The sequence below is a fragment of the Chenopodium quinoa genome, unplaced genomic scaffold (genome assembly GCF_001683475.1).
Source record: "Chenopodium quinoa cultivar QQ74 unplaced genomic scaffold, ASM168347v1, whole genome shotgun sequence".
In the NCBI taxonomy this organism is placed as follows: domain Eukaryota; kingdom Viridiplantae; phylum Streptophyta; class Magnoliopsida; order Caryophyllales; family Amaranthaceae; genus Chenopodium; species Chenopodium quinoa.
This window is the reverse complement of record NW_018743722.1, coordinates 1544411-1557461: the sequence shown is the minus strand read 5'-3', so window position 1 is coordinate 1557461 and position 13051 is coordinate 1544411. Positions and strand designations below refer to the sequence as shown.

Genomic DNA, 13051 nt, shown 5'->3' with positions numbered 1-13051 from the left:
CACTTAGGTTTCGTATAAGTATCTATGTATACCAAGGAGCTATATACTTTAATTGTTGTGTTTTTGTGTTTCTCAACTGTGATCGTAACACATTTTTAGTAGTAAATTGTAATGTGGGTACTAGCATGTATTTTGGCCCAATGTGGCGAAACTGTAATGGTGGCATGTCACAAATTTAGTCTTTGTAATGTACGGTCTACTTGAACCTTGAATTTCTACTTAAATTATTTCACTTTATGTTAAATTACTTTATTTTCATACCTTGAATTTTAAATTAGAAGGGTCTCCATTTTCACAACCTTTACAGTATTAAAGGGTCTATATTTTTAAGGGGATTATCATTTTAAGTATGAAAGGGACTCTATCTGTACATGAATATAGTAACCCTTATAAAAAAAATTTAAGTTAATTTTGAAAGGTTAGTTACCAATTAAATTTAATTAACATGTGTTACAATAGAAAACATATCAATTGATATCCCTATTTTATATGAACTTAATTAGGATATGTAAATATTCCTTTATATCTAAAACTATATTAGGTTAGTAAAAATACAAGAACTAATAATAAAGTCATTTTCCTATGATAACTCAATGTATTGAAGGCATATTTTTCAAACATTGTCATGCATTGACAAATAAAATGTTTTTTTTTTTAAAATAAAAAATTCCATTAAATGATTAAACATTATTTTGAATTCAAATATGTTTGTAATTATCAAAAGTGAATTATATATATATATATATATATATATATATATATATATATAACTGTCACGGTCCGGGAGTTTGGACCCCGAAACGTGCGGCGCGCTCTAGCCTTTTGGCGGAAAGAACGCTAGCCTTGAGCGGAAGAGGGGCTTGTGAGCACAAAGCAACACAAGCGGGCAAAAGAATCTCAGGAGCACTCACGTCTATCTGGGCGACGGAGTGCGGGTGGTCGGGGCTTGTGACGGCCGATACTTCAAAGCGGGCACAAGCGGGTCCGAACCACGAGTCCTTAGCGCATCAAGTTGGGTTGGAGGGGAGCTAATATGCAAGTAAGACACAATATCTATAAAGGTCTAACAACAAACAAGCATAAAAGCAAGGCAACACTTGGTAGAAGGCTTTAAGATTTCATATATATATATATATATATATATATATATATATATATATATATTATAACATAAAAAAAAAAATTGATATTTAAAATTAACCAAATCCTCAACAAGTAATTCTGCAATACAGTTTATTCAATTATATTCTAATAATTGACCACAAATATAGCTATGAAATAACCAGTGCAAACAAAGTCATAAATGTGTATGCAATATATATGTTCTTCTCCATGGTTGATTGACATAATTGGCTTTTCAAGTCACATATTTGTTCATGAAATTGTGACTTTTATCTTCACTTTGATTAGCTTCATAGTTAGAGATTCAACTTCTTTCTCAGTTGCATCCAATATCTTTGACATCATCTCACACTCGACGCATCCACCGACACCATCATACAACCATTTAAAAAATCCACAGTCAGCCTCCTGCAATTTATAAAAATTCAAAAACCCTAATTTGTACTTGGAACCCTAATGAAATATTATTATATTTACTCATTTTTTTTTATAGAAAATTACAAATGGGTTTAGAAAAAGTATCGGATATTTACCACAACCATAAAATTTCTTTCCTTTATTATGGTTAGGCTTGTTCACATTTCGAATCTTAGAGGGAACGCCACATTCACATTTCACCATGAACTCTCCAAAACTAGAAAATGAACCGCGAGAAATGAAATTTTGTGAATCCCCTTTTTTTTCGGTACGTATGTGTTTGTGTTAAGTACAAGGGGGAGAGTTGATCAAAGATATAATTGAGCTTTTTGAAACTAACCTCCAAAAAAAGGGCGGTCAATTGAAAATTTTGAATTTAATTTGAAAAATTCAACGCATAAATTAATTGAAAAAGATGCTGCATCACTGCTGTCGTTTGATAAACATATAATATGCTTTATCCTAAACATGTTTGTGTCATTACCCGTTTTTTTTTTTTTTTTTTTTTTTTTAAAAAAAAACTATTTTTCTACAGCTAAGGTTCATTTGAATAACGAGTTAGTACTTAGACATTGGGCCTTAAACAACATATAATTATCATTAGGTATAAATTATATGTGGAAAATATATCAATGTAACCCTTAATGTTATATCGCATAAAATATGAGTAAATTCTTATTTATAGTTCTAAAACGATTATGCCCATGAAATATTTCTAAAGGTTGATGTTTTAATTACTTATATTGAAGAAGGTGGATGTTTTAATTACTTACAGAATTAAAACCGCTAAAGTAGATGTATAAGTTACCATTGATATCAAACCTTAGCTTGGTAACATATAAAATGTGATTTGTGTAGTGAAGACCAAAGTCATATTCACTATCAATTAATAATATAACAAAATATTAATGAATTAAAAAGCAGTATTTAGTAATGTCTAAAATAACGTATGGTCGTAACCAATAACTTATAGGGATGTTTCATACAGGTAATGTCCAATATCATTGTGGTAAATACACTTACAAAAATAGATTTTAATTAACATGTGCGCTTTTTTGGATCAAACAAGTTGCACAAAAAAATTGTGTCGTTTCTTCTTAGAATTTCCCGTCGAGCCCAGATTATGGAATACTTTAAATTTTTTATTTTGATTGCATAAAACCAGTTATTTCGCATCAATATAATTGTTGGACTTTGTACAATGAAAACCAATTATTCAAGGATTAAAAATCAATCCCATTTGCGCTCAATATAGGAATTCAAAAAAATATAAATTTCGAATATAATGTTTGAATCTAGCCATGTCTTTGACGTCAATCGTTGCGCAATCGCTGTTAGAGGAAAAAGAACATTAATTAGATGTTAAATTCTTTCATAGATGAAGAACATTGAATAAGCATGTCACGAAGAACAGTGAAGAACAATTTTTTATTTATAACTATTTAATTTAGTTTTATGTTTTGATTTAATTAAAATTTGTTTTATGTAAAATAGTTTTTTTAAAAAAAATAGATTTTCAAAAAATCAAAATTTAATTTTCAGAAAATATAAATGTATTTTAAATAGGAAAAATTAAAAAAGGGGTTTGACAAACAATTTTAAGAAAGATGATTAGCCAATCAAATTGAAGAATAGTGATGGTCATAAAGGAGAGTGACCACATTAGAATTTTTATTTTTAAGAACATAATTCATCCACTACTTAGTTCTGATTCCAACACATAGAGTAAGTGTTGTTTTAACTAATAAACTCGGGTCATTGAATAATTATAAGGCATTGTATAACTTTAATAATTATCTTTAGATCGGAACACTTAGGGTAGCAAAAAAAGCCCTTAGCCCTACCTTATACAAGAGTTATTTTCATTATATTTATGCACATCAAGTGAATGTTTTTTTGGAACTAAAGAGAATCTAATTGATTCATGAGCAACCTCCATCTTTCATTAATACAAAAATTAGGAATCGAAAATTAGATATCTCATTATCAGTTAAAACGTAAAGATAATTGAAAAATAAGCTAGTGATCGAGTTTTACAAACATATGGTTGATGATGAAATCAAAAATCGAAATTGATCCGACCCCTTCTCTTCATCAACAATAATTATCAGAAATAATGGGTTACTTTGTTGATAATTAGTCCAAATATATCAAAGCTATACATGAATATGATCTTGATTAATATGCAACCAATGAGAATTGTTGTTGACATCTTCAACTTGACCTTGTAATTGTATTTGTGTGCTAATGTTTTGGTCTGTTGTTTTATCTTCATCAAGTGGTGGAGTGTGAGTGTCATAATCCTTGCCTTTTCCCCAAATAACCATGTACAAGCCTACTACAATTACAATGGCACCAAATACCCTGCAAAATTAAATTTAATTAATTAGTCAATTCACACAAGTCACATTACAAAATTAAAGTAAATAATAATAATTATTTGAACTTCTCACACCAATATATATAATAATATAATCCGTATAATATAATTTACACAATTTGACTTTTAACACAATAATTAATACAACTTGACTTTTAACACAATAATTAATACAACTTGACTTTATTTACAATTAATTTTTACTAGTCTTAGTGAAGTATTAAAAACAAATGTTATTTATATCTGTAAGAAATTACCTTCCAAGATACATCTTTTCCGCCATTAAGAAGGTGCTCAAAATAGCAACAATGACCATGCACAAAGGACTGAAAGCCGTGACAAAAACCGGTCCTCTTTCTTTCATTACAACTCCCTGAATAAAATATAACAATCCCGAACAAAATATACCCTACAATCACAACAACGTGTACATATATCATAAGTTTTTCTTGTTATTTGCTCACATTTTTATTGCTTCTTCAACTAATCAATTATAATAATTGTTAACCAAATGTTATTGTATTGGTAGTATAAATTAGCATCAATCTAATCATGTAAAATACGGTTTTTACTTCAAGGCAAATGCATGGTAAAATTTTTTAAGGAAGCCCCAGTTAATCTCTGGGATAAACAAAATTTGTTTATTACATGGCATTTTGGTAAATAAATGAACAACTTTATCTAGTCATCATTAATGTAGGACCCACTTTTATGGAAAAAGTTGTTGATTTATTTACAAAATTGCCATGTGATAAACAAATTTTGTGAATCTCAGAGATTAACTTGTATTTACCCAAAATTTTTAATATGACAAAACATAATGATAAACACAAATTCATATCTTATTTCTAATTTAAATTTTCTTGTATGATGGACATTGGCGGACCTAGGAAGTAACACCCCTGGAAAAGAGAAAAAAAAAAATTTAGTGTTGATCAAAGAGACTTGTTATTATGCATAGGCGGTCTCTTTGATCAGCCAATAGGCCCATAGCATATTCACTGACTCACTGTACCTTGTAGGGCCCATACCACCAATTATATTAAGATCAATATAATGGAAAAGTTCCTATCACATAATTAGCATGGCGTGGCCATTTAGATTTTCACGGTACATATAGACAATTAATAATAAAGTAATATGATACTTTTCATTATGTGTCAACATTTTATTCATGTGATTAACTCATACATACTTTCGTGGGGAGATTTTATTAATTATATATAAAAGGAAACAATTTTCACGCCAACTTGTTTGTTTAGTTCATTAAACTTTCATTTTAGAAGTTTTCAAGCATATGCGTTTCTTTTAATGAGTCACATAATACTAGGTTTTTTTTTTTTTTTTTTTTTATTTTTTTTTTCTCTTTGTACAAGTAAATTAGTTATATTCATAAAATATCAATTCAATCACAATTTTATAAGCAAGACTATGTTCAATCAATTTAGCTTTTTAAATTTAGAGGGATAACGTACACTATAAACCGCAGCTAATAAATTGGCATCCCATCCAATTGCCCATACATGGGATCTTCCCTTCTCCATAACTAGTGCAACCGCGGTACCTTCTAATGTGCCCAACAAACATATCCATGCTGTAAGAGATAACTCGACTGGATATGTGTTTAAAGTTATAGCCTACATTAAAACAAACAAAGAAATAAATTTATTATTATATTTTTTTTTTGAAAGGATAAATTTATTAATTTAAAAAAGAAAAAAGAAAAAGGAAATGTGACTTTATAATTAGTTAGGAATGGGTTATAAAGTAGAAAGTATTGAATTATTGTAGTAGAAAATCCAATCATATACATCATCAGTTATACATACCTGAAGAATGACAAAAGCAGCCCAACTAAAGCAACCAATAGTGATCATAATGGAACCTTTAATTGCGTCATGAACACTAATATCTAGTGATTTTGCACCATGATCAGTTACGCTATTTTTTGACAAAAATGTAAGAGCTGGTCCTTTTACTAGTGTCATCATCATCGCCCCGCCAACGGTCGCCACTGTTCCTACTATCTTTGCTTGACTACGGAGGCTTCTACACTTCACCACTTCAAGTCTGTCCACCATTGTTATAGGCAATAGAAAAGTTAACGAACATCCTTAGACACAAGGGGGAATTTTCATTATGGACACTTATCATAATTGAGCGAGTATGATCAATTGATCATAGTCGGAGCCAACTAAGGTCCTGGTAGAGCAAGTGCCATAACAGGCTATAAAAAAAAGTGCATAAAGTTCATAATTACAATTAAGATAACTAGTAGCCTAGTGGTTAGAACCTTAGCTTGATTTTTCCATCAAAGGTTATGGGTTCAATTTTCATGTCTAACATTTAATTTTTGTTTTTTTCCTTTTATTTTTTTCCTTTGCTTTGGTTGTAATTTTATTAATATCATACTCAATTAAAATTGATATTTTGAATCATGCTATTTGATACGAATATGTCTTTAGTGATGTTCAATCCATAAGTAGAAGATTTTTTTATTAAATGGGTCATTACTTAAAGTCTGGAATAAGCCCGGGTAACATTTGATGGATTTTAGAATACTACGTTACATAAATTTAAATCTTGATATTAAGAACATTCATTCTTTAATTTCATGATTGCTTTGTATTATGTGGTAGTGTCTTTTTTTTTTTTTTTTTTTTTTTACTATAAATGTTTAAGGAGACAAATTTTAGGTGCTTGATAAGAGAATTTCAAGACGGTACAATGTCCTACCATTATTTAAATGTTGGCTCGGCCACTGTGTACGATTGTCAGACATACTCGACACTTGATATAACTAGCATATAGTAAGCCCTTAAGCTAACTATTAAGACCCTTTCAAAAATAAAAAAAAAAAAAAAAAAAAAGGTAACTATTAAGATCGTTTTTTTCTTACCTCATAATCCATGCCATTAGAAATGTTATTGCAGGGAGAATGTTAACCATCGTTGCTGCAAATGTCGCAGACGTGTACTTCATACCCATGTAATACAGGTTTTGGTCAATAACAGGCCTAACAGTGTAGATAAAGTTTCATTTCAAAAATTCAATTAGTATACATTATATAATACAAGATTTTGAATAAATTTTTAGCTAAATAAAATAGATCATTTCATGAAAGAAATATTACTCAAGTAGACTTAGAAGCAACAACTTGATGAAAATTGATACGGTCATCTTAGGCCTTACTTTCCTGCACAAAATTGATTAGTTTGTTAAGTAAACTAATAAAACACTCCTCCATGTATGCATGCTACCATAATCTCTAAATTAATTACACTTATTTTATGCAAAATTACATTAGTCACTTATTTTAGGCCTTACTTTCCTGCACAAAATTCATTAGTTTTTTTTTTTCCGTTCATATCACGATTATAATTACGTAATTACTCGTACGTGTTAAGATGAAGGAAATCGATACATATGATTACTTGTCTAATACAAGAGCAAACGGAGCGATGATAAAAGTAGCAACGGCATGGCGATAGACAACAAGAACATAGTTGCTCATCCCACGGTTGAGTGCAACCTTTGAGAGAATATCCATTCCTGCAAGCCCAATTTGGAGAAATATAACAGCCAGAAATGGCTTTGCTCTAATGTATAAGCTGCGAGTAGCCTCCATTTTCTTTATTTTTTGCAGCTTATTACCAAGTATCACACTTATTATGCCACAACTTACTATATATAGTGGAGTTTTTTTGTAATTACTATAGTGGAGGACAGGGTCCGCAACTCCGCATACATCACATGAGTTGAGTGTAAGAATTTTGATATTAAATATCTAAAGATTTATTTTTATAGACATTGTAAAATAGAATACAAAGTGATTATTCATGAACACAAAAAAATACAAAATGTTTGCTTTATGTATTACTCTTTTGCTTATTGATTGCTCTACTCCACTCCTACCTCCACCCCACTCACCAATCACTCAAATTGCCATTAAGATTTAATATTTAAGATTGAAGATTCCATTGCATTATTAAGGTTAGCAAGATTAATAATGCTGCCTTAGTTGGATTTCCATTTATAGATTTGGATCATATGTGTATATCTTTAAATTACTTTCAATCTTCTATTTAATAACTTTAATTTTTATTCCTTTTGAGTAAAAGCCTGGTTGCTCACTTGCTTGGCATTAGCTAGACTTTGGTTATTACGTCGACGCATGCAATTATTACAAGTTACTCCTTAAATACAAGATAATTTACATGATATTTCTAGATATTTTATTCTAGGAAAAATTAGAAAAAATAATCTCACTTTCATCAATTTTGGTAGAATAATCCCAACTTTGGATTATTCTAAAATAATTCGAACTTTGGAGGTCTTCATTTTCTTCAATCCCAAATACTGGTTACCGATTGAATGGGTTAATATTTTTTTTTTGTTAAAGTGACGCGTGTCACAAAATAATTGGATAAAAATATTTTTAAAAAATACAAATCAAAACAAAACAAATAATCTTTCAGAAAAAAACAAAATAAATAAAAAAAACCCACCGGCCAAAGCCCCAACCACCCAGCCTAGCCACCTCCCTCGGCGTATCGCCGGCCTTCCCCACCCCTAGAGTCGCCGTTCAAGCCAAACCACCACCCCCTCCCTGAAACTCCCACGCCGCCAGTCAAACCCCTAAAACCATCAACCCTACTCTCGAAACCCCAAAAACCGGCCACCAGTCCCACTCACCAAAATCTCTCAAAGCCACGTACCAACCCACCTTAGAAAACTACCAAAAACTCCTCCCCCACCATCAAAAACCCTAGACGTTAGGGTTTCAAGGTGAGGGAGGAGTGTTTTCCAGTTTTGTGGCTGGGATTTTGGGGTTACGGTGGTTTTGGGTTGGTGATTCGGTGGTTGTGTGGGTGTAGGCGTCGCTCGAAGTGCGCCTACGTTAAAAGCATGTGTGAATATGCTTGGCACTCATAGGAAGTGAGAATTGACATAATACGATTAGGGACAAATAAAGTAGGGAGTCGACAACAAGTTTTTAAGGAACTTGTAAACCGTTCACGGATCATAAAAAGGCAACCACGATAAGGGACAACGATAGGCAACAACGATTGAAATGAAGGTTACACCTCATTCATAATCCATGAGATTACTAACTCCATATGGTTCGGAACCACGAAAGGAGGATCGGGGATGATAGTACGAAGTGAGTCATGGAGTCACTTTCCCCCGTATTGGCCTCTACTCAATTCTTATAGTGAAAAGTGATTCCTGCGATCTCAAAGGCATACAAACAAAATATTCAATTTGCTCCAAACTATTATTAGGCTAAATTGGTTAAATATTAATTCAACACATAATTCTAAAATATTTGTGATCACTTGAATTAAATAACAAGATTAAAAAGGACCCTAAACCGGTTGTCCAAATTATTTTATTAGGCGTGATTTTCAATTACATATCCCTTTAAACATGCAATATGGTGATCATAAATATTAATAGAATCAACATTAATATTGGAAGCAATTCAACAATAATTCCAACAATATAAAATCATATCGTTAGAAAAATAATAGAAACAAAAGGAACATAATTCTTACTTTGATTCTGTTTGCTTGCAACTACAAAATAATAAATGAGTTAGTAACTTCAAGGAAATAATAATAAAATAATAATTAAATTAAATTAAATAAAGTAGAGTTGATTTTGGGCCAAACCCTCAAACAGTTCTACCTTTCACGCCTTGGCTTAAGGACAGAACCACGAGTAATGTATGGACTCCTGGGAGTGCTTGAAGAAGGAATTTTGAAAGAAGAAGGGTAGGCTAGTGTTTAGGCTAGAGCATAGAGGTGAGAAAAATAGAGAATTAATTTATGCCCCGTACATCAGAAATGAGGGGGTATTTATAGAAAAAATGTGTTGAGGGAACACACGGAACCCTAAAATGATAAAAATCCTAAAAAAGTATACCGCGACACGGCAGAGTGTACCGTGACACGGGAAATCCCACCGTCAGACGGGAAAAATTCCTGTGTCACGGTGTACTTTTGTGTGACGCGGGAAATATTTAGTGAACGAGGGGAGAAAACGCGTTAAGGGTTTACGGTGTCCCGTGTCACGGGGAACCCCACCGTCAGACGGGAAAGTTTTTCGTGACACGGTGGACTGTAGCCGTGATGCAGGAGTTTTCAGTCCGTTTTTCCATCTAAATTCATTTTTAACCCTAATTTCGTTCAGCATTTTAAGTGTCGATTGATAATTTTGGGCCATTTCCGTTTTTATTATTATTTGGGCTAAAATAAGAAAATAAAATAAAATAAATAAAAAGTTTGGGCCAAAATAAAAAAAAAACAATAAATTAAAAAATTAAAAAACTATGCTTTGACTAAACATCAAGATTGATCCATGGACTATTCAAAAATTGAATTTAATTAAATACGATTTTTTAAACACTTTCGGGATTAAATACTGAACCGGCCAATAGTGGCGGTGAAAGGTTATTCATCATCAGGTTTGGTTTTGGGGAGATATTTTTAGGTGTCTACAGTGGGGTTTCGGGGAGAGGAGAAAACGGCGACTCAAGGGGTGGGGGAGATGCGGGGGCCTGGGCTGTGGTGATGGAGGTTAGAGTGGGTTGGTGGGATAGGTTGTGGTGGTGTGCAGTGATCAGGTTGGATCGGTGGTGGAAGGGAAGTTGGATGGTTTTCTGATATTTGTTTTTTATTTATTTTTTTTAAAATTTGGACCAATCAGTATTTGACACGTGTCAAGTGACCTGATATAATAGGTCATTGACCGGTTTGGGATTGAAGAAAAAAAAAACCCCAAAGTTCAGATTATTCTATAATAATCCAAAGTTAGGATTATTCTACCAAAATTGATGAAAGTTAGGATTATTTTTTCTAATTTTTCCTTTATTCTAAATATGAATCTTGTATAATTTTTTATATGTAAGCTATTAAATTGCGTTTATAATTGATTTGATTTTGTAAGCTGTCTATTAATTGTCATACAAATTATTTTATTAAGGGTAAGAAAAGTAAAAAAAACTAAATAGTCAATAAAAGCGGAATTTGATCCTAAAACCAAATAACTATAAGTTTGGTAATTCTTTTTTGTTTTTTTAGAAAAATTGTCACCATTAATCCCAAATTTGCCTCTTCCGCCAATAATAATCGCTACTTTCAGTTATTAACCATCACTCCCAACTTTATACCCTACTAATTTCTATTACACCCAACCGGTCATCCAACCTAATATTACAGGTTACAAGACACGTGTTAGCCTATAATTGGCTTTAAAAAATTTATAAATAAAAACCTCAAAAACAACCCATGCCCAGCAGCTCCCACCACACTCAGCCCCCCAACCCTATCCCGAAAAACACCATACCCCCACCCCGCCGGAAAATCGACTCCATCCATGAAAACCCTTCCCCCGCTGTCAGAAAACGGCGCCCAGCCCTCCCCTCCCTCGAAACCCACCCCTTCCCTTCCCCACCCCCAAATACTCCTCCCCCGATGCCGGAAAACGGCACCCAGCCCTCCCCCTTCCCTCGAACCCACCCCTTCACTTCCCCCACCCCCGAAAACCCCTCCCCCGCTACTGGAAAACGGCGCCCATCCCTCCCCCTTCCCTCGAAACCCACCCCTTTCCCTTCCCCCACCCTCAATTTCACCCTCTTTCCCGAAAATCAACCATGAAATCCGACTGTGTGGGTGGTTTCGAAGGTCGGGGATAAGTGGTGGAGGATGGTCGGTGGTTTTTGGTGGATGTCGGAGGTTGGCAGACCGTTTTCTGGTGGAATTGAGGGTTGGGGTTAGGGTTCCGGCAAGATTGAGGGTGGTGGTGGTTTTGTTTTTTGTTTTTGTTTTTTTTTTTTTAATTTTGAACCAATCAGGTTGCGACACGTGTGCAATTAATTACAAGTCAACAAAATTTACCTCTTCAACCGGTTTCAAGTCATTTGGGTACAATATTTTTTTAATCTCATACAAAGTTGGAAATGATAGTGAATAATCAAAAGTAGGGATTATTATTGGCATGCGAGACAATTTAAAGTTGAGATTAATCAGGGCATTTTTTCCTTTTTTTTTTCTTTTTTCTTTTTTTCGGTTTTTAGAGAGCCACAAGGGCGAGGGTGAGAATCGATCCAGTTTTCTCTGAAATTGGGAGGGAATCTCTAACCACTTAGGGGAGGTATCTCTCACTATATAATTCATAAAAAACAACTTTTGTGTGTGATTGGCCACACGGTGTGACCAACTAACACACGAGTAACCCCGACTGAATGAGTAACCCTTTACTAGGAAACTTTTAACTGAGTAAGTAAACTCAGATCAAGTAATGACCTAATAACCCCACTGAGTGAGTGACCCCTGATTAACTAAATAATCCCGACCATTCCAAAAAAAAAAATGTGATTAGTCACACAGTGTGACAACTCACATATGAAAGTTTGTGTTCACCAAATTATATATGACTAAATAACCGTCTATTTCTTTGTTCGTGTGGATAACAACATTTTAAGTTGGTTTCACTTTTAGATTCTCCATACAAGACACGTTAACCTTTTAACAGTTAGTTATTTTTTAATTTTCTGATCAATCAAATGCATAGAAGATAGAACCTTATCGTCCTCTTTTTGGCATGAAAAATTTTGTTAGCTCCGTATTTTTCTCAATCAACTAACCTTTATCAAAGCCTCTTTTAGCTCCTCAAAACGATGGTGTAAGGACCATGAACCCACAAGTATTACACATTATTTTCAATTCCCAACTATATCCTTAGAGCAAAGCCAATGATTTCCCATTTAAGATGGGCATCAAGAGAGAGAAAGAAAAAAAGTATTAAAAAAACTCAAAAGATGATAATTTAAGTGAGAGAAATCTAATGACCAGGTCATGGCCATGACCATGACCATTGGCAAAGGGTGGGCAAACAATAAGGATGTGCCACTTGTCACAGTATGAGTGGACTGTTAGTTTTTTTTCTCTAAATTAGTGATGAATATAATGATTATAGGGCAACCAATGGATATTTATGGGCATAAATAGGCATGGTGATTGGGCATGGATGAGATGGAAGAGACAGATATTAATAAAAAAAGTTGATGACCACCATTGATTTGGTCAACCATTGGCTTTGCTCTTAGTCTAATATAAATTGATCAAA

The 13051-nt window shown here is 33.0% G+C and overlaps 1 protein-coding gene across 2 annotated transcripts; it reads right to left on the bottom strand.

Moving 5' to 3' along the window:
- Positions 1-3646: 3646 nt before the first annotated feature.
- LOC110684569 (WAT1-related protein At2g37460-like) lies at positions 3647-7601 on the bottom strand. 2 transcript variants are annotated; one of them, XM_021861011.1, is made up of 7 exons: positions 7354-7601; positions 7053-7115; positions 6819-6935; positions 5749-5989; positions 5395-5556; positions 4177-4328; positions 3647-3903 (listed from the first exon to the last, which is right to left on the bottom strand). In XM_021861011.1, the coding sequence occupies exons 1-7, from the start codon at positions 7545-7547 to the stop codon at positions 3696-3698; spliced, it is 1137 nt and encodes a 378-aa protein (XP_021716703.1). In that variant the 5' UTR covers positions 7548-7601; the 3' UTR covers positions 3647-3695. The 2 variants fall into 2 exon arrangements, with proteins under 2 accessions (XP_021716703.1, XP_021716704.1); XM_021861012.1 differs by having other exon boundaries at positions 7319-7452.
- Positions 7602-13051: the final 5450 nt, after the last annotated feature.